Source organism: Oncorhynchus gorbuscha, linkage group LG09 (genome assembly GCF_021184085.1).
Source record: "Oncorhynchus gorbuscha isolate QuinsamMale2020 ecotype Even-year linkage group LG09, OgorEven_v1.0, whole genome shotgun sequence".
Taxonomy (NCBI): domain Eukaryota; kingdom Metazoa; phylum Chordata; class Actinopteri; order Salmoniformes; family Salmonidae; genus Oncorhynchus; species Oncorhynchus gorbuscha.
In genome coordinates this window covers 16,254,101-16,279,426 of record NC_060181.1, presented here as the reverse complement: position 1 = coordinate 16,279,426, position 25,326 = coordinate 16,254,101, and the positions used below count along the sequence as shown (strand labels likewise).

The 25,326-nt window shown below is 44.3% G+C and overlaps 1 protein-coding gene across 3 annotated transcripts in view; it reads right to left on the bottom strand.

Annotated features, from left to right (window-relative positions):
• LOC124043195 (collagen alpha-1(XVI) chain-like) overlaps positions 1-25,326 on the bottom strand; it is a 171,340-nt gene that overhangs the window by 15,048 nt on the left and 130,966 nt on the right. For 2 of the 3 annotated variants that reach the window (XM_046361490.1, XM_046361491.1), the window contains exons 42-58: positions 24,427-24,480; positions 19,316-19,381; positions 18,662-18,781; positions 18,424-18,471; positions 17,748-17,846; positions 17,473-17,517; positions 10,235-10,279; positions 6,182-6,235; positions 6,023-6,076; positions 5,841-5,894; positions 5,593-5,637; positions 2,583-2,636; positions 2,444-2,479; positions 2,263-2,325; positions 1,871-1,942; positions 682-735; positions 482-526 (exon numbers count right to left, since the gene is read on the bottom strand). In XM_046361490.1, the coding sequence (XP_046217446.1) occupies positions 482-526; positions 682-735; positions 1,871-1,942; positions 2,263-2,325; positions 2,444-2,479; positions 2,583-2,636; positions 5,593-5,637; positions 5,841-5,894; positions 6,023-6,076; positions 6,182-6,235; positions 10,235-10,279; positions 17,473-17,517; positions 17,748-17,846; positions 18,424-18,471; positions 18,662-18,781; positions 19,316-19,381; positions 24,427-24,480 (1,008 nt within the window). The remainder of the gene's footprint in view (positions 1-481; positions 527-681; positions 736-1,870; positions 1,943-2,262; positions 2,326-2,443; positions 2,480-2,582; positions 2,637-5,592; positions 5,638-5,840; positions 5,895-6,022; positions 6,077-6,181; positions 6,236-10,234; positions 10,280-17,472; positions 17,518-17,747; positions 17,847-18,423; positions 18,472-18,661; positions 18,782-19,315; positions 19,382-24,426; positions 24,481-25,326) is intronic. The other variant, XM_046361493.1, reaches the window with a different exon arrangement.

Genomic DNA, 25,326 nt, shown 5'->3' with positions numbered 1-25,326 from the left:
TTGCAAAAACAATAAGGTATATTTATCATACCAAAAGTAAACATGGTGCAGAACAGATCAGCTGTGTCAGTCAGAACCCAATAGTTCTGGTCCACTTTCTTAGAGCAACTCATACCAGGAGGGCTGATAAGACCCCTGAACTCTTCCTATGGAAACATGGGCAGCTGATTGGCACATACAGTAGGCTCTGTGACATACGTGCGTAAACTGGTATGTGAGGTGACATCAGTGGGTGATGTTTGATAGATGAACAGATACAAGTCACCTGCTCCATTTTTGGCTCATTGTGAATGTGGTGATTCACACACTGATGACAAGTCAGTGATGTCACATAAGTGATGTCACAGCAGTGACGTCTATCTAACAGTATGTGATATGAGACAAGGTCCCGGTTGGGGGGAGACGGAGTCCCTTGTTTCAGAAGGGGTAGAGGTCACTGAGATCATATGTAGGGTTCCTGTAAAGGTCAAATGGCACTTACTGGCATTCCTTTATGTCCTGCCGCCCCTGGAAGCCCTGGCTCTCCCTGGGAGAGTGAGAAAGCGAGAAAGTGAGTGAGGGAGAGAGAGAGAGAAATAAAGAGAGGGAGAGAGAGCGAAAGAGGGGGGGGTTAATTCAACACATCGATAGACTAACTATACTATCTACAGTATCATGTAGTATGTCTGAATCTTCTCTTACCCTCATCCCTGGTTTCCCATCTTTACCATCCAATCCCTCAAATCCAGGAGGTCCCTTTGGACACACAGGAAGGAAGGCAGTGAGGTGAGAGCATTCTTAAACTTTTTAAGGCTTGGGGGCAGTATTCGGAAGTTTGGATGAATGAGGAGCCCAAAGTAAACAGCCTGTTACTCAGGCCCTGAAGCTGGGATATTTATATGCATGGTAGTATTGGATAGAAAACACTCTAAAGTTTCTAAAACTGTTAAAATAATATCTGTGAGTATAACAGAACTGATTTGGCACGTGAAACCCCGAGGACAATCCATCCAGGATTCTTTTTTTGAGGTCATTGGACTTTTTAATGCTTTTCTATGGTAAAGTCTGCAGTTCCCCTGGCTTCCACGAGATGTCAACAGTCTTTAGAAATTGTTTCATGCTTGTTTTTTGAAAAATTAAGAAGAATTCGTATTGTTTCAAAGTGTCCCTCAGAAGGACTCTAGTCTTTTGGCGCACGTGAATGAATGTGTGCTCCTCGTTCTTTTTCTCCGGTATTGAACACAGTATATTCAGTCTTAAATTTGATTGATTATTTACATATTAGGGTACTTGAGGTTGAATCAGAAACGTTGTTTGAATTGTTTGGACGAAGTTTACAGGTAACCTTTTAGATTCCTTTGCAGGCATGTTGGGCAAGTTGGAACAGGTAGATTTCTGAATCCAAATAAACTGACATTTCTGGAATATTATGAAGGACTTTATTGAACAAATCGAGCATTCATTGTGTAACTGGGACCCTTTGGATTGCAAAAAGAGGAAGATCTTCAAAGGTAAGTGATTTATTTTTTAGCAATTTTTGAGTTTTGTGACACCTGTGCAGGTTATGAATTCATGTTGATGCAGGAAGTGGATGAGGCGCTTTCCTCAGACAATCAAATGCTATGCTTTCGCCGTAAATCCTAAATTGGACAAAGCAGTTCGATTACCAAGATTCTAAGCTAAAGAATGGTGTATAACACCTGTATTTCTATGAATGTTTAATATTACTACTTTTGTATTTTGAATTTCACGCTCTACAATTTCCCCAGATGTTGTCGAGGTGGGACGCTAGCGTCCCAATGATCCGAAGAAGTTAAAACCCATCGTCCGTGAAATTGTACAAAATATATATATCTCGTGATAACGTACACTGACGCACAGACACACTCACCTGCAAGCCAGGAGACCCAGAAGAACCTGGAGGTCCGGATGGGCCCTGTGGACCTTGTGCTCCATCGTTACCCTGAGAGAGAGAGAAAGACACAGAGAGAGAGAGAGAGCGAGAGAGAGAGAGAAAGACAAAGAGCGAGACACACGGAGGGAGAGAGACACAGAGGGGAGGGAGAGACACACAGAGGGAGAGAGACACACAGAGAGAGAGAGAGAGAGAGAGAGAGAGAGAGAGAGAGAGAGAGAGAGAGAGAGAGAGAGAGAGAGAGAGAGAGAGAGAGAGAGAGAGAGAGAGAGAGAGAGAGAGAGAGAGAGAGAGAGAGAGAAATAACATTATCCTTACCATTAAGTAGAAACATAAATATTAAAAATGAGTATTATAAGCTGCTCTACCTTGTCAGCCTTGGGTCCAGTTGGTCCTTCTCTTCCTTGTTTCCCAGGGGGACCAGGGGGGCCCTACAAAGTTAACATTTAGTATCAAGACGTAAGTGATGGGGCACATCACATGCCAATAGATATTTAACTAAGATATTTAACTAAGCCATGAAGTAGATGAGATTCATCTTTCACTTACCGGTGACCCTGGGAAGCCTGGTTGCCCTTGGGAGCCCTACAAATAACGAGAGAACACATCGGTCTGTGTGTGTGTGTTGTTTGAACACAGCATTTGGAATGTACCGTATATTTCGAATACATATTTCATTGAAATATACCTGATTTCCTTTTGGTCCGTCGGACCCTGCCAGTCCAGCCTCTCCTTTGGGTCCCTGTGGACAAAGAGAGTGCAATTATGCTTTTTAGTCCTAATGATGCAGGATATGGATGATAGGTTATAGGGACGAGGGATAAAGATGAGGGTATAGAAGGGATGAGGTTATGGATGCTAAATTATAGGGACAAGGGATAAAGATGTGGGGATGGAGGGGATGAGGTTATGGATGATAGGTTATAGGGACGAGGGATAAAGATGTGGGGATGGAGGGGATGAGGTTATGGATGATAGGTTATAGGGACGAGGGATACAGATGTGGGGATGGAGGGGATGAGGTTATGGATGATGGGTTATAGGGACGAGGGATAAAGATGAGGGGATGATATTATGGATGATAGGTTATAGGGACAAGGGATAAAGATGTGGGGATAGAGGGCATGAGGTTATGGATGATAGGTTATAGGGACGAGGGATAAAGATTTGGGGATGTGTCACGCCCTGGTCGAAGTATTTTGTGTTTATCTTCATTTATTTGGTCAGGCCAGGGTGTGACATGGGTTTTTGCATGTGGTGTGTATGTAGTGGGATTGTAGCTTAGTGGGGTGTTCTAGGTAAGTCTATGGCTGTCTGAAGTGGTTCTCAATCAGAGGCAGGTGTTTATCGTTGTCTCTGATTGGGAACCATATTTAGGCAGCCATATTCTTTGGTTGTGTTGTGGGTGATTGTCCTGAGTGTCTTGATGTCCTTGTGCTGTGTTAGTTGACACAAGTATAGGCTGTTTTCGGTACGTTTATTGTTTTGTAGTGTTTTGTATTGATTCGTGTTACGTTTGTTTGATTAAACATGGATCGCGATCTACACGCTGCAGTTTGGTCCGACTCTCCTTCACCATTAGAAAACCGTTACAGAATCACCCACCATAAACGGACCAAGCAGCGTGTCAACAGACAGGAGCAGCCCAAAGAGGAGATGCGAAATAAGGATATCTGGACGTGGGAGGAAATCCTCGACGGGAGAGGACCCTGGGCTAAACCAGGGGAGTGTAGCCGCCCAAAGGTGGAACAGGTGGAGGCAGCGAGGAGAGCAGAGTCAGCCGGAGAGAGGAGCCAGCGATATGAGGGAACACGGTTGGCAAGGAAGCCTGAGAGTCAGCCCCAAAAATGTATTGGGGGGTGGCTCAGGGAGAGAGTGGCAGAGTCAGGAGTCAGACCTGAGCCAACTCTCCCTGTTTATCGTGAGGAGCCAAGGAGGAGACCAGAGCCGGTGTTGGAGGTGAGCGAAGCAGAGACTGTGAAGGAGTTAATGGGGAAATTGGAGGAGAGAGAAATGAGGGAGTTGCTGTGTTGGTGCTTTTTGCATGGAATTCGCCCGACGGAACGTGTCAGGGATTTGATGGCACCTGGGTCAGCGCTCCATACTCGTCCTGAGGTGCGTGTTAGTCGGCTGGTGAAGTTGGTGCCAGCCTCATGCACCAGGCCTCCTGTGCACATCCCTAGCCTTGCACGTCCTGTGCCAACACTGCCCTCAAGATCTCCAGTACGCCTTCACGGTCTAGCCCATCCTGTGCCACCTCCACACACCAGCCATCCGGGGGCAGCTCCCCGCACCAGGCTTCCTGTGCGTGTCCTCGGCCCAGTACCACCAGTGCCAGCACCACGCATCAGGCCTACAGTGCGCCTCTCCTGCGCTGCCGGACCCTCCCGCCTGTTCAGCGCTATCAGAGCCTTCCTCCTCTACAGCGCTGCTGGAGTCTCCTGTCTGTTCAGCGCATCTAGAGCCTTCTTCCTCTACAGCGCTGCTGGAGTCTCCTGTCTGTTCAGCGCAGTCAGAGCTGTCAGCCTGCATGAAGCAGCTAGAGCTGTCAGTCTGCAAGGAGCTGTCAGTCTGCAAGGAGCTGCCAGTCTGCAAGGAGCTGCCAGTGTGCAAGGAGCTGCCAGTCTGCAAGGAGCTGCCAGTCTGCAAGGAGCTGCCAGTCTGCAATGAGCTACCAGTCTGCAAGGAGCTCCCAGTCTGCAAGGAGCTGCCAGTCTGCAAGGAGCTGCCAGTCTGCAAGGAGCTGCCAATCTGCACGGAGCCGCCAGAGCTGCTAGTCTATAAGAAGCCGCCAGAGCTGTCAGTTTACATGAGCAGCCAGAGCCGCCAGTCAGCGTGGAGCAGTCAGAGCCGCCAGTCAGCATGGAGCAGCCAGATCTTCCAGATCTGCCAGTCAGCCAGATTCTTCCAGATCTGCCAGTCAACCAGACTCTTCCAGAACTGCCAGTCGGCCAGGATCTGCCAGTCGGCCAGGATCCGCCAGTCAGCCAGGATCCGCCAGCCAGATCCGCCAGTCAGCCACTCCTGAGCTTCCCCCTCAGTCCCGAGTTGCCTCAGTCCCAAGCTGCCCCTCAGTCCCGATCTGCTCCTCCGTCCAGTGGGGTTCTGGGTGAGGACTACTAGGCCATGGTCGGCGGCGAGGGTGGACTATCCAAGGACGCGAGGAGGAGGGACTAAGACAGTGTTTGAGTGGAGTCCACGTCCCGCGCCGGAGCCGCCACCATGGATAGACGCCCACCCGGTCCCTCCCTATGGATGCTAAATTATAGGGGCAAGGGATAAAGATGTGGGGATGGAGGGGATGAGGTTATGGATGATAGGTTATAGGGACGAGGGATAAAGATGTGGGGATGGAGGGGATGAGGTTATGGATGATAGGTTATAGGGACGAGGGATAAAGATGTGGGGATGGAGGGGATGAGGTTATGGATGATAGGTTATAGGGACGAGGGATAAAGATGTGGGGATGGAGGGGATGAGGTTATGGATGATAGGTTATAGGGACGAGGGATAAAGATGTGGGGATGGAGGATATGAGGTTATGGATGATAGGTTATAGGGTCGAGGGATAAAGATGAGGGGATGATATTATGGATGACAGGTTATAGGGACAAGGGATAAAGATGTGGGGATAGAGGGGATGAGGTTATGGATGACAGGTTATAGAGACGAGGGATGACGGGGATGAGGTTACGCACCGCGACTCCAGCCTGTCCCTGGTATCCTGGGTTGCCTGGTGGACCCTGCAGGAGAGAGGAAGGGAGTAAGACATAATCTCACACTCACTGAAGTAATGAAATAGAACCCAACAGATGCATAGTTATCAACTCACTATGTCATCTGCTACAGCTATTCTGTTCAAATGCCAGAGGTTTCTTAGACTATTCAAATGAGGGGAAAACACATCACTGTTCAATATATGACAACTGTGTATGTCAATGTTTACCGATTCTCCCTTCGTTCCTGCAGCCCCTGGGGTCCCCCGCTCACCTTTCAGGCCCTGTCAATCAATAAATCCATCAAGTCAAAATCCATCCATCCATCTATCCATCCATCTTTCCACCAATCAGCAAAGCAGCCAATATGTTCATTCATGTAAACGTGATGAAACAAGTTGTTGTGTCTTACAGGAAGTCCAGGGGGTCCCATAGAACCTGGGTATCCATTAGTCCCTGAAGAGCCCTGAGAGTGACCATAAAGATTTAGAAATTAAAGTGAAAACATATCTTTATCTGACATGTATTAAAATGTATCTATCATGTATTGATGAGGAGAGATGTCACTCACCATTTCACCTTTAACACCTGGTGGTCCTGCTGCCCCTCTCTCACCTTGCTGACCCTGGGGAGAGAAGGGTAGAGAGAGAGAGGAGAGGTCAGAGGTATGGAGAGGGAGAAGAGAGGTATGGAGGGAGATGAGAGGAGGAGAGGAGAGGTATGAAGAGAGAGGAGAGGAGAGAGGTAAAGAGAGAGAGGAGAGGAGAGAGGTATGGAGAGAAGGAGGTGAGGAGAGAGGTATTGAGAGAGAGGAGAAGGTGAGGGAGAGAGGTATGGAGAGAAGGAGGTGAGGAGAGAGGTATGGAGATAAGGAGGTGAGGAGAGAGGTATGGAGAGAGAGGAGACGAGGAGAGAGGTATGGAGAGAGAGGAGATGAGGAGAGTGGTATGGAGAGAGAGGAGGTGAGGAGAGAGGTATGGAGAGAGAGGAGAAGGTGAGTTAGAGAGATGAGGAAGAATTTGAGGAAAAGACAGATGATAATAAATGAGAGGGGGAAAAAAGGAGAAAATGTCACTTGAAAAGAAAGACAAAATTAAGTGGAGTCTGGTGAGGGGAAGACGGCATAATAATATATGGAATGGAGCAAATGGAATGGCACATATTACCCATGTGTCCAGAATCTTTCTATCTGTCACCCCCTCTCTCTGCCCCTTTCTATCTGTCATCCCCCTCTCTCAGCCCCTTTCTATCTGTCACCCCCTCTCTCAGCCCCTTATCGATCTGTCCCCCCCTTTCTCAGCCCCTTATCTATCTGTCACCCCCTCTCTCTGCCCCTTTCTATCTGTCATCCCCCTCTCTCTGCCCCTTTCTATCTGTTATCCCCCTCTCTCAGACCCTTTCTATCTGTCATCCCCCTCTCTCAGCCCCTTTCTATCAGTCACCCCTCTCTCAGCCCCTTATCTATCTGTCCCCCCTTTCTCAGCCCCTTTCAATTTGTCACCCCTCTCTCTCAGCCCTTTTCTATCTGTCCCCCCTCTCTCAGCCCCTTTCTATTTGTCGTCCCCCTTTCTCAACCCCTTTCTATCTGTCACCTCCCTCTCTGAGCCCCTTTCTATTTGTCATCCCCCTCTCTCAGCCCCTTTCTATCTGTCATCCCCTCTCTCAGCCTCTTTCTATCTGTCATCCCCTCTTTCAGCCCCTTTCTATCTGTCATCCCCCTCTCTCAGCCTCTTTCTATCTGTCACCCCTCCTTCAGCCCCTTTCTATCTGTCATCCCCTTCTCTCACACCCTTTCTATCTGTCACCCCCTCTCTCAGCCCTTTTCTATCTGTCGTCCCCCTCTCTCAGCCCCTTTCTATCTCTCGTCCCCCTCTCTCAACCCCTTTCTATCTCTCACACCCTTTCTACCTGTCACCCCCATCTCTCAGCCCCTTTCTATCTGTCATCCCCCTCTCTCAGCCCCTTTCTATCTCTCACCCCCTCTCTCAGCCCCTTTATATCTCTCACCCGCCTCTCTCAGCCCCTTTATATCTGTCATCCCCCTCTCTCAGCCCCTTTCTATCTGTCACCCCTCTCTCAGCCCCTTTCTATCTGTCATCCCCTCTCTCAGCCCCTTTCTATTTGTCTCCCCTCTCTCAGCCCCTTTATATCTGTCACCCCCTCCCTCAGCCCCTTTCTATCTGTCAACCCCCTCTCTCAGCCCCTTTCTATCTGTCACCCCCTCTCTCAGCCCCTTTCTATCTGTCATCCCCTCTCTCAGCCCCTTTCTCTCTGTCACCCCCTCTCTCAGCCCCTTTCTATCTGTCATCCCCCTCTCAAAGCCCCTTTCTATCTCTCACCCCCCTCTCGCAGCCCCTTTCTATCTGTCTCCCCCTCTCTCAGCCCCTTTCTATTTGTCACCCCCACTCTCAGCCCCTTTCTATCTCTCGTCCCCCTCTCTCAGCCCCTTTCTATCTCTCAGCCCCTTTCTATCTGTCACCCCCATCTCTCAGCCCCTTTCTATCTCCCAGCCCCTTTCTATCTGTCATCCCCCTCTCTCAGCTCCTTTCTATCTGTCACCCCCATCTCTCAGCCCCTTTCTATCTCCCAGCCCCTTTCTATCTGTCATCCCCCTCTCTCAGCCGTTTTCTATTTCTCAGCCCCTTTCTATCTGTCAACCCCTCTCTCAGCCCCTTTCTATCTGTCATCCCCCTCTCTCTCAGCCCCTTTCTATCTCTCACCCCCTCTCTCAGCCCCTTTCTATCTCTCACCCCCTCTCTCAGTCCCTTTCTAACTCTCACCCCCTCTCTCAGCCCTTTTCTATCTGCCACCCCTTCTTTCTCAGCCCCTTTCTATCTGTCATCCCCCTCTCTCAGCCTCTTTATATCTGTCACCCCCTTTCCTTTCTCAGCCCCTTTCTATCTGTCACCCCCCAGCCTCTCTCTATATTCCTTCCTTCCATCTCTCTCTCTCCCTCTCCTATTCTCTAAGACTACTAACAGCATAAAGCCATTAAAATCGCTGTTATAGATTCAGTTGAATATCTTATCAATGTAGCGGAGTTTCATTACGATGAAAAATCCATCTTTCACAGCTGCTACTATTTAATCAGATCAAATTCAACAGAACGGAGCGTGGCAGACACACACACACACACACACACACACACACACACACACACACACACACACACACACACACACACACACACACACACACACACACACACACACACACACACACACACACACACCCCTACTCCCATCCACCCCCCACCCCCACACACACACACAAACCCCCTACTCCCCTCCACCCCCCCACCACACACCACACACACACCTACTCCCCTCCACCCCCACCCCACCACACACACACAAACCCCCTACTCCCCTCCACCCCCCCACCACACACACACACACACACACACACACACACACACACACACACACACACACACACACACACACACACACACACACACACACACACACACACACACACACACACCACACACACCCCCCTACTCCCCTCCCCCCCCACCCCCACCACACACACACACTTGGAATTAAACACTCCCTAACATTTTAAAACAGATTCCTTGCTGGAATCAACCATTGCAACTTCCATTCTGCTAAAAGAATGGAATGACATCAGGGGGATTGGTGTGCTATCCGCATGGCACTACCACTCTCCGTCACTTTCACAGAGGAAATAATTGATGAACAGGCGAGACAATAGAATTGTCCTCATCTGAAATAACTTTCATTAAAAAGCTGGAGAGATGGAGATAGCAGGAAGATTCACGTTCAGTGGTGATGGTGTTTCAAAGGAGAAGAGAGATATGGAGAGAGAAAGAGTGAGAGAGAGACAGAGAGAGAGAGAAGTATGTAGTATAGGTGTAGTATAGGCAAGTGTAGTATAGGTGTAGTATGGGTAGTGTAGTGTAGATGGGGGTAGTATAAGTAGGTGTAGTAGAGATAGGTGTAGTATAGGTAGGTGTAGTATAGGTGAATATAGGTGTAGTATAGTTGCAGTACACTGTATGTGTAGTATAGGTATAGTGTATGTGTAGTATATGTATAGTAGCGGTGTAGTATAAACATAGTATATGTGTAGTATAGGTGTGGTAAACTGCATGTGCAGTATCGGTGTAGGATTTGTGTAGTCGAGGTGTAGTATACTTTATGTGTAGTATAGGTTTAGCATTTTTGTTGTATAGGTGTAGTATATGTGTAATATATTTGTGGTATTGGTATATTAAAGACATAGTAAATGTGTAGCATATGTGTAGTGGAGGTGTAGTGATGGTGTAGTATCAGTGTAGTATATGTGCAGTATAGATATGTATATATATATATATGCCATTTAGCAGACGCTTTTATCCAAGGCGACTTACAGTCATGTGTGCATACATTCTACGTATGGGTGGTCCCGGGGATTGAACCCACTACCCTGGCATTCCAAGCGCCATGCTCTACCAACTGAGCTACAGAAGGACCACTACGTGAAGTATAGGTGTAGTATAGGTGCAATTTATATCTAGTGTAAGTCTAGTATAGGTGTAGTATATGTGCAGTATACTCTATGTGCAGTATAGGTGTAGTGTTGGTGTTGTATAGGTGTAGTGTATGTATAGTAAACTCACAGGTAGTCCAGATGAGCCTTGAGGACCAGGAAAACCAGGAGGACCCTGTAGAGGAGAAACAGGCAATGAGATGGGCATCTAAAACAACGGTTCTAAGCCCTGATATGTTACCCATTAGGGTTGTAGACACTGGATTGCTCCTCCAATCAAAAATGGATACTATTGCTAAAGGGATCAAAGCTGGGACCGAGAGACTCAAAAACAGTTTCTATCTCAAGACCATCAGACTGTTAAATAGCAATAGCCATCACTAGTCGGCCTTCACCCACTACCCTGCCCTGAACTTAGTCACTGTCACTAGCCGGGTACTAACAGGTTACTCAACCTTGCACCTTACAGGCTGATTGATGCCTTACGTACATCGACATGGAATCACTGGTCACTTTACATAATGTTTACATACTGTTTTACTCATTTAACATGTATATACTGTAATCTACTGTATCCTACTGTATTCTAGTCAATGGGTTTGGCAATCTGGACCCTCTATTTCTGAAACTATCCGCCGCCATTGTCGCAACCCCTATTACCAGCCTGTTAAACCTCTCTTTCATATCGTCTGAGATCCTCAAGGACCGGAAAGCTGCCGCAGTCATCCCCCTCTTCAAGGGGAGAGACACCCTGGACCCAAACTGTTACAGACCTATATCCATCCTGCCCTGCCTATCTAAGGTCTTCGAAAGCCAAGTCAACAAACAGGTCACTGACCATCTCGAATCCCACCATACTTTCTCCGCTGTGCAATCTGGTTTCCGAGCCGGTCACGCTCAAGGTACTAAACGATATCATAACCGCCATCGATAAAAGACAGTACTGTGCAGCCGTCTTCATCAACCTTGCCAAGGCTTTCGACTCGGTCAATCACCATATTCTTATCGGCAGACTCAGTAGCCTCGGTTTTTCGGATGACTGCCTTGCCTGGTTCACCAATTACTTTGCAGACAGAGTTCTGTGTGTCAAATCGGAGGGCATGTTGTCCGGTCCTCTGGAAGTCTCTATGGGGGTGCCACAGGGTTCAATCCTCGGGCCGACTCTTTTCTCTGTATATATCAATGATGTTGCTCTTGCTGCGGGCGATACCCTGATCCACCTCTACGCAGACGACACCATTCTATATACTTCCGGCCCGTCCTTGGACTGTGCTATCTAACCTCCAAACGTGCTTCAATGCCATACAACACTCCTTCCGTGGCATCCAACTGCTCTTAAACGCTGGTAAAACAAATGCATGCTTTTCAACCGTTCGCTGCCTGCACCTGCACGCCTGACCAGCATCACCACCCTGGATGGTTCCAACCTTGAATATGTGGACATCTATAAGTACCTAGGTGTCTGGCTAGACTGTAAACTCTCCTTCCAGACTCATATCAAACATCTCCAATCGAAAATCAAATCAAGAGTCGGCTTTCTATTCCGCAACAAAGCCTCCTTCACTCACGCCGCCAAACTTACCCTAGTAAAACTGACTATCCTACCGATCCTCGACTTCGGCGATGTCATCTACAGAATTGCTTCCAACACTACTCAGCAAACTGGATGCAGTTTATCACAGTGCCATCCGTTTTGTCACTAAAGCACATTATACCACCCACCACTGCGACTTGTACGCTCTAGTCGGCTGGCCCTCGCTACATATTCGTTGCCAGACCCACCTGCTCCAGGTCATCTACAAGTCCATGCTAGGTAAAGCTCCGCCGTATCTCAGTTCACTGGTCACGATGGCAACACCATCCGTAGCACGCGCTCCAGCAGGTGTATCTCACTGATCATCCCTAAAGCCAACACCTCATTTAGCCGCCTTTCGTTCCAGTTCTCTGCTGCCTGTGACTGGAACGAATTGCAAAAATCGCTGAAGTTGGAGACTTTTATCTCCCTCACCAACTTCAAACATCTGCTATCTGAGCAGCTAACCGATCTCTGCAGCTGACCACCCATTTTTACCTACCTCATCCCCATACTGTTTTTATTTATTTACTTTTCTGCTCTTTCCCACACCAATATCTCTACCTGTACATGACCATCTGATCATTTATCACTCCAGTGTTAATCTGCAATATTGTAATTATTCGCCTACCTCCTCATGCCTTTTGCACACATTGTATATAGACTCCCCTTTTTTTTCTTCCTGTTAATTGTTTACTCCATGTGTAACTCTGTGTTGTCTGCTCACACGGCTATGCTCACACTGCCAGGTCGCAGTTGTAAATGATAACTTGTTCTCAACTAGCCTACCCGGTTAAATAAAGGTGAAATAAAAAACATATTTAAACAAAAAGGCAACTCCGACATTCTTTTACTTTGTGATTTGTGTGTATTGTTGTGAATTGTTTGATACTCCTGCACTGTTGGAGCTAGGAAAACAAGCATTTCACTACACCCACAATAACATCTGATAAATATGTGTATGTGACCAATAAATTGTATTTGATTTCCTTTGGACACTATAGCTAAGGGGATACTATAGCTAAATGATACTATAGCTAAAGGGAAACTATAGCTAAAGGGATACTATAGCTAAAGGGATACTATAGCTAAAGGGATACTATAGTTAAGGGGATACTATAGTTAAAGGGATACTATAGCTAAAGGGATACTATAGTTAAAGGGATACTATAGTTAAAGGGATACTATAGTTAAGGGGATACTATAGTTAAATGATACTATAGCTAAAGGGAAACTATAGCTAAAGGGATACTATAGCTAAAGGGATACTATAGCTAAATGATACTATAGCTAAAGGGAAACTATAGCTAAAGGGATACTATAGCTAAAGGGATACTATAGCTAAAGGGATACTATAGTTAAGGGGATACTATAGTTAAAGGGATACTATAGCTAAAGGGATACTATAGTTAAAGGGATACTATAGTTAAAGGGATACTATAGTTAAGGGGATACTATAGTTAAAGGGATACTATAGCTAAAGGGATACTATAGTTAAAGGGATACTATAGTTAAGGGGATACTATAGTTAAAGGGATACTATAGCTAAAGGGATACTATAGCTAAAGGGATACTATAGTTAAAGGGATACTATAGTTAAGGGATACTATAGTTAAAGGGATACTATAGCTAAAGGGATACTATAGTTAAAGGGATACTATAGTTAAAGGGATACTATAGTTAAGGGGATACTATAGTTAAAGGGATACTACAGCTAAAGGATACTATAGCTAAAGGATACTATAGCTAAAGGACACTGTAGTTAAAGGGATACTATAGCTAAAGGATACTATAGCTAAAGGACACTATAGTTAAAGGGATACTATAGCTAAAGGGATACTATAGTTAAAGGGATACTATAGCTAAAGGATACTATAGCTAAAGGGATACTATAGCTAAAGGATGCTATAGCTAAAGGGATACTATAGCTAAAGGATACTATAGCTAAAGAACACTATAGTTAAAGGGATACTATAGCTAAAGGATACTATAGTTAAAGGGATACTATAGTTAAAGGGATACTATAGTAAAAGGGAAACTATAGCTAAAGGATACTATAGCTAAAGGGATACTATAGCTAAAGGATACTATAGCTAAAGGGATACTATAGCTAAAGGATACTATAGCTAAAGAACACTATAGTTAAAGGGATACTATAGCTAAAGGATACTATAGTTAAAGGGATACTATAGTTAAAGGGATACTATTGCTAAAGGATACTATATTTAAAGGCATACTATTGCTAAAGGATACTATATTTAAAGGAATACTATTGCCAAAGGATACTATAGCTAAAGGGATACTATAGTTAAAGGGATACTATAGCTAAAGGATACTATAGCTAAAGGGATACTATAGCTAAAGGATACTATAGCTAAAGGGATACTATAGCTAAAGGATACTATAGCTAAAGAACACTATAGTTAAAGGGATACTATAGCTAAAGGATACTATAGTTAAAGGGATACTATAGTTAAAGGGATACTATAGTAAAAGGGAAACTATAGCTAAAGGGATACTATAGTTAAAGGGATACTATAGTTAAAGGGATACTATAGCTAAAGGATACTATAGTTAAAGGGATACTATAGTTAAAGGGATACTATTGCTAAAGGATACTATATTTAAAGGCATACTATTGCTAAAGGATACTATATTTAAAGGAATACTATTGCTAAAGGATACTATAGCTAAAGGGATACTATAGTTAAAGGGATACTATTGCTAAAGGATACTATAGTTAAAGGGATACTATTGCTAAAGGATACTATAGTTAAAGGGATACTATAGTTAAAGGGATACTATTGCTAAAGGATACTATTGCTAAAGGATACTATAGTTAAAGGGATACTATAGTTAAAGGGATACTATTGCTAAAGGATACTATATTTAAAGGATACTATAGTTAAAGGGATACTATTGCTAAAGGATACTATTGCTAAAGGATACTATAGTTAAAGGGATACTATAGTTAAAGGGATACTATATTTAAAGGGATACTATAGTTAAAGGGATACTATATTTAAAGGATACTATAGTTAAAGGGATACTATAGTTGAAGGGATACTATTGCTAAAGGATACTATTGCTAAAGGATACTATAGTTAAAGGGATACTATAGTTAAAGGGATACTATTGCTAAAGGATACTATTGCTAAAGGGATACTATTGCTAAAGGATACTATATTTAAAGGGATACTATTGCTAAAGGATACTATATTTAAAGGGATACTATATATAAAGGGATACTATAGCTAAAGGATACTATAGCTAAAGGGATACTATAGTTAAAGGGATACTATTGCTAAAGGATACTATAGTTAAAGGGATACTATATTTAAAGGGATACTATAGTTAAAGGGATACTATATTTAAAGGGATACTATAGCTAAAGGATACTATAGTTAAAGGGATACTATATTTAAAGGGATACTATTGCTAAAGGATACTATAGTTAAAGGGATACTATAGTTAAAGGGATACTATTGCTAAAGGATACTATAGTTAAAGGGATACTATAGCTAAAGGATACTATATTTAAAGGGATACTATTGCTAAAGGATACTATATTTAAAGGGATACTATAGCTAAGTGATACTATATTTAAAGGGATACTATATTTAAAGGGATACTATTGCTTAAGGATACTATAGTTAAAGGGATACTATATTTAAAGGGATATTATTGCTAAAGGATACTATAGTTAAAGGGATACTATAGCTAAAGGATACTATATTTAAAGGGATACTATTGCTAAAGGGATACTATATTTAAAGGGATACTATAGTTAAAGGGATACTATATTTAAAGGGATACTATATTTAAAGGGATACTATAGCTAAAGGGATACTATATTTAAAGGGATACTATTGCTAAAGGATACTATATTTAAAGGGATACTATAGCTAAAGGGATACTATATTTAAAGGGATACTATAGTTAAAGGGATACTATAGCTAAAGGGATACTAGAGTTAAAGGGATACTATTGCTAAAGGATAGTATAGTTAAAGGGATACTATATTTAAAGGAATACTATTGCTAAAGGATACTATAGCTAAAGGACACTGTAGTTAAAGGGATACTATATATAAAGGGATACTATAGCTAAAGGATACTATAGCTAAAGGGATACTATAGCTAAAGGGATACTATAGTTAAAGGGATACTATTGCTAAAGGATACTATAGTTAAAGGGATACTATATTTAAAGGGATACTATAGTTAAAGGGATACCATATTTAAAGGGATACTATAGCTAAAGGATACTATAGTTAAAGGGATACTATATTTAAAGGGATACTATTGCTAAAGGATAATATAGTTAAAGGGATACTATATTTAAAGGGATACTATTGCTAAAGGATACTATATTTAAAGGGATATTATTGCTAAAGGATACTATATTTAAAGGGATACTATAGCTAAGTGATACTATATTTAAAGGGATACTATATTTAAAGGGATACTATTGCTTAAGGATAATATAGTTAAAGGGATACTATATTTAAAGGGATACTATTGCTAAAGGATACTATAGTTAAAGGGATACTATTGCTAAAGGATACTATATTTAAAGGGATACTATTGCTAAAGGGATACTATATTTAAAGGGATACTATTGCTAAAGGATACTATAGTTAAAGGGATACTATATTTAAAGGGATACTATAGTTAAAGGGATACTATATTTAAAGGGATACTATTGCTAAAGGATACTATATTTAAAGGGATACTATTGCTAAAGGATACTATATTTAAAGGGATACTATTGCTAAAGGATACTATATTTAAAGGGATACTATAGTTAAAGGGATACTATATTTAAAGGGATACTATAGCTAAAGGGATACTATAGCTAAAGGGATACTAGAGTTAAAGGGATACTATTGCTAAAGGATAGTATAGTTAAAGGGATACTATATTTAAAGGGATACTATTGCTAAAGGATAGTATAGCTAAAAGGATACTTATGGAAATAGTTAACTCTTGATTAAATGAAATCAATAACTATGTAGTTCTAGGACGCGCCACTAGAGCGCTGTATGACATTACGTGTATAGTATCAACATGAAGTTCCTTCCTTCTGCTTGATCCCTCAATGATGAAGCTTTACAAGACACACAGGCCACGTAAACACCGTGGCCCTGATCCAGCACTGTGGAAATGCAGCCATCCTACTTGAAAATGTGTCTCTGACCTTGCATCCTTTTACCCCCTCCCTCACTGACTCTTCTCTCCCCCTCTGATCCCCCCCTCTCACGAATCACTGTTCTGAACATGACTGGATCGGTGAAAGCTATATACATGATGCCTTGCTTTCACCTATCCCATCGTGTTTGATACTTCCTGGATAGCTGCATCAGTGCCATTTTCTGGCTCTTTTTGGGATAGGATGTTGTACTGTGGCTCAAAATACAGTTGTTCCAGGTGTCACTAATCTCTTGGCTACTTGGGCGGCAGGTATCCCAGCAGTAAGAGAGTTGGGCCAGTAGCCAAAAGGTTTCTGGGGTGAATACCTGAGCCGACAGGGTGAAAAATCTAGCGATGTGCCCTTGAGCAAGGCACTGAACCCTAATTTGCTCCAGGGGTGCTGTACACTACGGCTTACCCTGTAAGACAACACATTTCACTGCATTTATATGACAACAGACTATTATTGTATATGGTCAGCTGATAGACACCTAGTTCTTCTTACAGACAACATGCTTTGACTCTGTTGTGCTGGCTTATAATGTCTCTACTAAACCCTTATGAAGTGTTATAATGCCCTACAATCTCTCGTGTAGAACTCACCATATTCCCTGGTACACCAGCTTGTCCCCTTTGCCCCTGAGGACCCTGGGAAATGTAGGCAGAAAGGTACTTTATGTTAGAGATTCAACACACCATAACAACGCTACTCGCTATATTCACCACTTACACACACACACACACACACACACACACACACACACACACACACACACACACACACACACACACACACACACACACACACACACACACACACACACACACACACACACACACACACACACACACACACACACACACACACACACACTTACCGTCTCCCCCCTTATTCCAGGTAATCCTGGTGTCCCTGGGTGGCCTGGTGATCCTGGACCGGAGCAGCCTCCATTAGCTCCATTGATGATAGAGGTGGTCTACATAGACGAGAGGATGAACCAATTATTCAGAGTGTGTGTCTGTGAGTTGCGTGTGTTGTGGGTGTGTGTGTGAGTTGCGTGTGTTGTGGGTGTGTGTGTGTGTGTGAGTTGCATGTGTTGTGGGTGTGTGTGTGTGTGTTGCATGTGTTGTGGTGTGTGTGTGTGTGTGTGTGTGTGTGTGTGTGTGTGTGTGTGTGTGTGTGTGTGTGTGTGTGTGTGTGTGTGTGTGTGTGTGTGTGTGTGTGTGTGTGAGTTGCATGTGTTGAGTTGCATGTGTTGTGTGTGTGTGTGTGTGTGTGTGTGTGTGTGTGTGTGTGTGTGTGTGTGTGTGTGTGTGTGTGTGTGTGTGTGTGTGTGTGTGTGAGTTGCATGTGTTGTGGGTGTGTTTGTGTGAGTTGCATGTGTTGTGTGTGTGTGTGTGTGTGTGTGTGTGTGTGTGTGTGTGTGTGTGTGTGTGTGTGTGTGTGTGTGTGTGTGTGTGTGTGTGTGTGTGTGTGTGTGTGTGTGTGTGTGTGTGTGAGTTGCGTGTGTTGTGGGTGTGTGAATGTAAAAGTTAGAGACAGTGTGGACATACAGGCGCCTGTGCAGCCTCCTGGCTCTGCAGTCTTTGGTTTCTGAAACACTGCAACACACAGAGAGAGGCCATGAGTACGACGGATTGGAATTTCACTCTACTTCCTGAATTGACTGGAACTGACAGCAGGTAAGAATAATCATGTTAAATTTCCAGGACAAGAGTGTATACACCCCTAACCACCTCACCCGCGTCCCCCTTCCCCCCACCCCCATGCTCCATTCCCCCTGCTTCTCACCCTCTCACAGCCGTCAGGGGCGTGGCCTATGTCCGGCTTGCCCTCGTCTCCTTTTTCTCCCTTGGTGCCAACCATGCCTGGTACCCCAGGCAAGCCCATGGAACAGTCCTCACACACCTCCTGCAGCAGAAGACATACACACACACACACAGACACAGACACACACACACACACACACACACACACACACACACACACACACACACACACACACACACACACACAGACACACACACACACACAGACAGACAGACAGACAGACACAGAGACAGACACACACAGACACACACACAGACACACACACAGACACACACACACACACACACACACACACACACACACACACACACACACACACACACACACACACACACACACACACACACACACATACACACACACACACACACACACACACACACACACACACACACACACACACACACACACACACACACACACACACACACACACACACACACACACACACAATTTATAATATGACATGTGTGCTGAATGTACACTGCATGGACACAGTTCATAGACATTTTAGTTATTTTTTATCACATTAGTACAGCTCATGCATATCAATCCAAGAGCAACACTCTAAAAGTGTCTAACTTCCAGAGTGCACCTCTCTACCTCCTCTCTTACCTCTCTTCGACTGGGGTCCTGGTCCTGAGGCAGCCTCAGATGCTGAGGGAGGGAAGGGGGTGGGGGCTATGAAAGGGGCAGAGTCAGTGAGAGAGGGGGAGAGGAGGTGGAGAGGAGAGTCAGTGAGAAAGGGGGCGAGGAGAGTCAATGAGAGAGGGGAGAGGGGGGAGAAGAGAGGAGAGTCAGTGAGAGAGGGGAGAGGAGGGGGAGAGGAGAGTCAGTGAGAAAGGGGAGAGGAGGGGGAGAGGAGAGTCAGTGAGAAAGGGGAGAGGAGGGGGAGGAGAGGAGAGTCAGTGAGAAAGGGGAGAGGAGGGGGAGAGAGGAGAGTCAGTGAGAAAGGGGAGAGGAGGGGGAGAGAGAGGAGAGTCAATGAGAGAGGGGAGAGGAGGGGGAGAGGAGAGTCAGTGAGAAAGGGGAGAGGAGGGGAGAGGAGAATCAGTGAGAAAGGGAGAGGAGGGGAGAGGAGAGTCAGTGAGAAAGGGGAGAGGAGGGGGAGAGGAGAGTCAGTGAGAAAGGGGAGAGGAGGGAGAGGAGAGTCAGTGAGAAAGGGGAGAGGGGGGGGGGAGAGGAGAGTCAATGAGAGAGGGGAGAGGAGGGGGAGAGGAGAGTCAGTGAGAAAGGGGAGAGGAGGGGGAGAGGAGAGTCAGTGAGAGAGGGGGAGAGGAAGGGGAGAGGAGAGTCAATGAGAGAGGGAGAGGAGGGGAGAGGAGAGTCAGTGAGAAAGGGGGCGAGGAGAGTCAATGAGAGAGGGGAGAGGAGGGGAGAGGAGAGTCAGTGAGAAAGGGGGCCAGGAGAGTCAATGAGAGAGGGGAGAGGAGAGTCAGTGAGAGGAGAGGAGAGTCAATGAGAGAGGGGAGAGGAGGGGGAGAGGAGAGTCAGTGAGAGAGGGGGGATCAGAGGGGGAATGGAGAGTCAGTGAGAGAGGGGAGAGGAGGGGGAGAGGAGAGTCAGTGAGAGAGGGGGGATCAGAGGGGAGAAGAGAGTCAGTGAGAGAGGGGGCTCAGAGGGGTAGAAGAGAGTCAGTGAGAGAGGGGAGAGGAGGGGGGAGAGGAGAGTCAGTGAGAGAGGGGAGGGGGATCAGAGGGGGAGAAGAGAGTCAGTGAGAGAGGGGGCTCAGAGGGGTAGAAGAGAGTCAGTGAGAGAGGGGGGTCAGAGGGGAGAAGAGAGTCAGTGAGAGAGGGGGAGAAGAGAGGTAGAGGAGAGTCAGTGAGAGAGGAGGGGGGGGGATCAGAGAGGTAGAGGAGAGTCAGTGAGAGAGGGGGGATCAGAGAGGTAGAGGAGAGTCAGTGAGAGAGGGGGGGATCAGAGGGGGAATGGAGAGTCAGTGAGAGAGAGGGGGGGAGGATCAGAAGGGGAGAGAATAGTCAGTGAGGGAGGGGGTAAAAGGATGCAAGCAGAAGTTGCCCTTAGGCACCGATCTAGGATCAGTTATCCTCCCCAAATCCTAACCTTCATCACTAAGGAGGGGCCAATGCAAAACTGATCTTAGATCAGCGTCTAGGGGAACTTCATCCTTCTACAGTAAAAATGTTGGGGTGGTATACAACTATAACGTATACGTACAATTTATTTCTGCACATTGATTGATGCAACACAGTGCAAACAGTGTTGAACTGCAGTATATGTGTTGAACTGCAGTACAGTGCAAAGTGTTGAACTGCAATACAGTGTTGAACTGCAGTACAGTGCAAAGTGTTGAACTGCAATACAGTGTTGAACTGCAGTACAGTGCAAAGTATTGAACTGCAATACAGTGTTGAACTGCAGTATATGTGTTGAACTGCAGTATATGTGTTGAACTGCAGTACAGTGCAAAGTGTTGAACTGCAATACAGTGTTGAACTGCAGTATATGTGTTGAACTGCAGTACAGTGCAAAGTGTTGAACTGCAATACAGTTCAAAGTGTTGCACTGCAGTATAGTGTTGAACTGCAGTACAGTGCAAAGTATTGAACTGCAGTATAGTGTTGAACTGCAGTACAGTTTAAAGTTTTGAACTGCAGTATAGTGTTGAACTGTAGTACAGTGCAAAGTGTTGAACTGCAGTATAGTGTTGAACTGCAGTACAGTGCAGTTTGAATTGCAACACAGTGGAAACAGTGTTGAACTGCAGTACAGTGCAAAGTGTTGAACTGCATTAGAGCCCTAAGTGTTGAACTGCAGTACAGTGTTGAACTGCAGTACAGTTCATGTTTTGAACTGCAGTAAAGTGTTGAACTGCAGTACAGTGCAAAGTATTGAATTGCAGTAAAGTGTTGAACTGTAGTACAGTGCAAAGTGTTGACCTGTAGTACAGTGCAAAGTATTGAACTGCAGTAAAGTGCAAAGTATTGAATTGCAGTAAAGTGTTGAACGGTGGTACAGTGCAAAGTATTGAACTGCAGTAAGTGCAAAGTATTGAATTGCAGTAAAGTGTTGAACTGTAGTACAGTGCAAAGTGTTGAACTGCAGTACAGTGCAAAGTGTTGAACTGCAGTACAGTGTTGAACTGCAGTACAGTCCAAAGTGTTGAACTACAGTACAGTGTTGAACTGCAGTACAGTCCAAAGTGTTGAACTGCAGTACAGTGTTGAACTGCAGTACAGTCCAAAGTGTTGAACTACAGTACAGTGTTGAACTGCAGTACAGTCCAAAGTGTTGAACTGCAGTACAGTGTTGAACTGCAGTACAGTCCAAAGTGTTGAACTACAGTACAGTGTTGAACTGCAGTACAGTCCAAAGTGTTGAACTGCAGTACAGTGTTGAACTGCAGTACAGTCCAAAGTGTTGAACTACAGTACAGTGTTGAACTGCAGTACAGTCCAAAGTGTTAAACTGCAGTACCGTCCAAAGTGTTAAACTGCAGTACAGTGTTGAACTGCAGTACCGTTCATGTTTTGAACTGCAGTAAAGTGTTGAACTGCAGTACAGTGCAAAGTATTGAATTGCAGTAAAGTGTTGAACTGTAGTACAGTGCAAAGTGTTGACCTGTAGTACAGTGCAAAGTGTTCAACTGCAAACAGTGTTGAACTGCAACACAGTGCAAAGTGTTGAACTACAGTACAGCGCAAAGTGTTGAACTACAGTACAGTGTTGAACTGCAGTACAGTGCAAAGTGTTGAACTGCAGTAGTGTTGAACTGCAGTACAGTCCAAAGTGTTGAACTGCAGTACAGTGCAAATTTGATGAACGATACATTCAGGAGTTCCAAATGGCACTAAATTCCCCAGGTAGTGTACTGCTTTTGGCCAGAGTCACATAGGGAACTAGAGTGAATAGGATATAATTTAAGATTTGCCCAAGGAGACACAAAACATAAAAAAATCACAAGGTTTTGCAAGTCTTTCAAAGCAGGTTGGTATTAAATTCCAGATATTCATTCGGATTATTGTTAAGAGTTTTAAAATGAATAGATTTACAACATGGTTGGCCTGAAACACTTGTACCACTTCAATCACACCAAGAAACCCACTTACAGTACAATACTTCCACTTTTTAACAGTGGGGCCCTTCACACAGCGAGATAACCTGTGAATTGGAGTTAGCCTGGTTTGAAACACATTTAAAACCAATGATCTTTGTTCAAAAAGTTGTTATTATAGCCAGAAGGGCTAAGTTGATCTAGCATGGTGCAGCCCATTAGATTTGTTAGACTAAGGTTGTATGCATTAAACAGGACCCGTCAGAGAGCAGTCTGTTCAATATCCTCCTATTTAAATATCCTACACTTTTGTTTATTTTATTTGTATTTTTATTGATTCATATGTATTCAAATAACTTGCCTGTTAAATTGTGTTTCTGACAAAGTTTTCTTTTTTTAAGGATACATTTGTACTTAGCTAAGGCTAAGCTAAGCATGCTTTAATAATTAAGCTAAGAGTGAATAGTTTGAATAGTCTGTTGAAGGTGTTTAAATCCATTGAAACTCAGCATGCAGGCAGGGCCATGGATCTAGAGAGCAGCTGGTCTGTCTGTCTACTGACGTTAGGACTGGAGCACTTCTGGACTGTGTGTAATGTGTGTGTGTACCTGGATCTGTGTGTGAAGCCAAGTTTCCACTGTGTGTAGATTGATTATTCTGGCGAGGGTGTGTGTGTGTGTGTGTGTGTGTGTGTGTGTGTGTGTGTGTGTGTGTGTGTGTGTGTGTGTGTGTGTGTGTGTGTGTGTGTGTGTGTGTGTGTGTGTGTGTGTGTGTGTGTGTGTCGCAGGGAGCTGAGATGGATGGCAGTGATATGAAGCTTGAGCTCATAGTGCAGTTCCATCATAAGCAGTTCTACAGGTTCTTACTGTACTCAGCATAACAAGACTGAACAGCAGAGTACAGCAAAGCTCTTTGAATCAAACTAATGGCTGCACACACACACACACACACACACACACACACACACACACACACACACACACACACACACACACACACACACACACACACACACACACACACACACACACACACACACACACACACACACACACACATTGTTAATGTAGTGTCATTAAGGCAGTGTGTGTGTGTGTGTGTGTGTGTGTGTGTGTGTGTGTGTGTGTGTGTGTGTGTGTGTGTGTGTGTGTGTGTGTGTGTGTGTGTGTGTGTGTGTGTGTGTGTGTGTGTGTGTGTGTGTGTGTGTGTGTGTGTGTGTGTGTGTGTGTGTGTGTGTGTGTGTGCATGCTTTTGGGGTACAAATCAATGGTTAAAGTCTCTCCAAAAGGCAAAAAGTGCATTTGAAGACAGAAAGTAAAGTGTGCGGCCATGCATTCCTCTATATCATAAAAACACACGGTATACTTTGTCACTATGCACTGCCACCCAGTCGTAGTGTGCCTACTGTATAGTTTTGTGATGAAATTGTAGAGATCGTCAATGAACTTCTGCCAGAGTGCTCCAGTCACAACAGACCCCCTCTCATCAGCCAAATCACAAAGCTGTAGCACTCTCCTCCAGCTCCGCCTCCTAATGTATGGATTGGGGTCAAATCCATTTCAATTTAGACAATTCAGCTAATGAATTCTAGAATCAGAAAGTATCATTGATATTTATTGACAATGAGCATCATTTTTTCCATTTCTTTCCCTCTTTCTGAAGTGTCTGAATTGAAATGGAAGAGACTTCCCCTTGCTGTCTGTTTACTTACAGTTTTCCCAGGCAGACCCGGCTGCCCTGTTACCCCGTCGTTGCCAGGGATACCCTGAAAGAAGGAACTGAGGTTCAACTGGTTTTAGCCAATCATAGGCTTGCCACATCCCTCTCCCTCTCCACCAATAGTCAGAGGGGTCACAGGTTCAAGGTTGAAGGAACAACCAATCACCTGTGTTCTCCCTCTCCTGGTTTGTGTTCAGACTCTTCTGGTTTGGTTGTCTAGTTTTTTAAAAATTATTTAAATTCATTTAAATAGTTTGATTATAGTTTGGTGTAAATAATTAGATTGTTTTGTCTAATTTTGAGAGATAAACACAATACCAGATTAAAGACCATGCAGGGATCTCTGTGCAAGAGGTGAAAATATATATTTTAAAGTGGTTTGATTTCAACAGGACATTTATGTGCACATTTGATTTATGCACACAACATTCTGGTTGGGTGCTTGATGAATACATGAACATCATATCAATTGTCTTACACAGTGAACTGAGCCTGGTCTTTAACAACCAATATTACATCTTTGTTTCCAATGGAAACAAGGGACCCATATGTTATGTACACTCCTCTCAGCATTCCCATTCATCTGATTTACCTTTGTACACTGTTGAGAATGAATTAAGATTTCAGATTTCCCCTCTACAATCAGAGGAAATATTCTCCTGACACTTTATTTCAAGATCTTCTAATTTACAATATGTTTACTAAATGGTTAAATAACTATTTAATTATGACTTTAAGCAGTTTATAACCATCAATATTCTCAACAATATTCTTGAAGTATCATACTTCGATAATAATATTTAACATTCCCAAAGCTTCCCACAAGAGTAAGTGAATTTTTAAAGCCGTACTACGATTTAACAAAGACTCCCATTATACATTTACAGCCCAA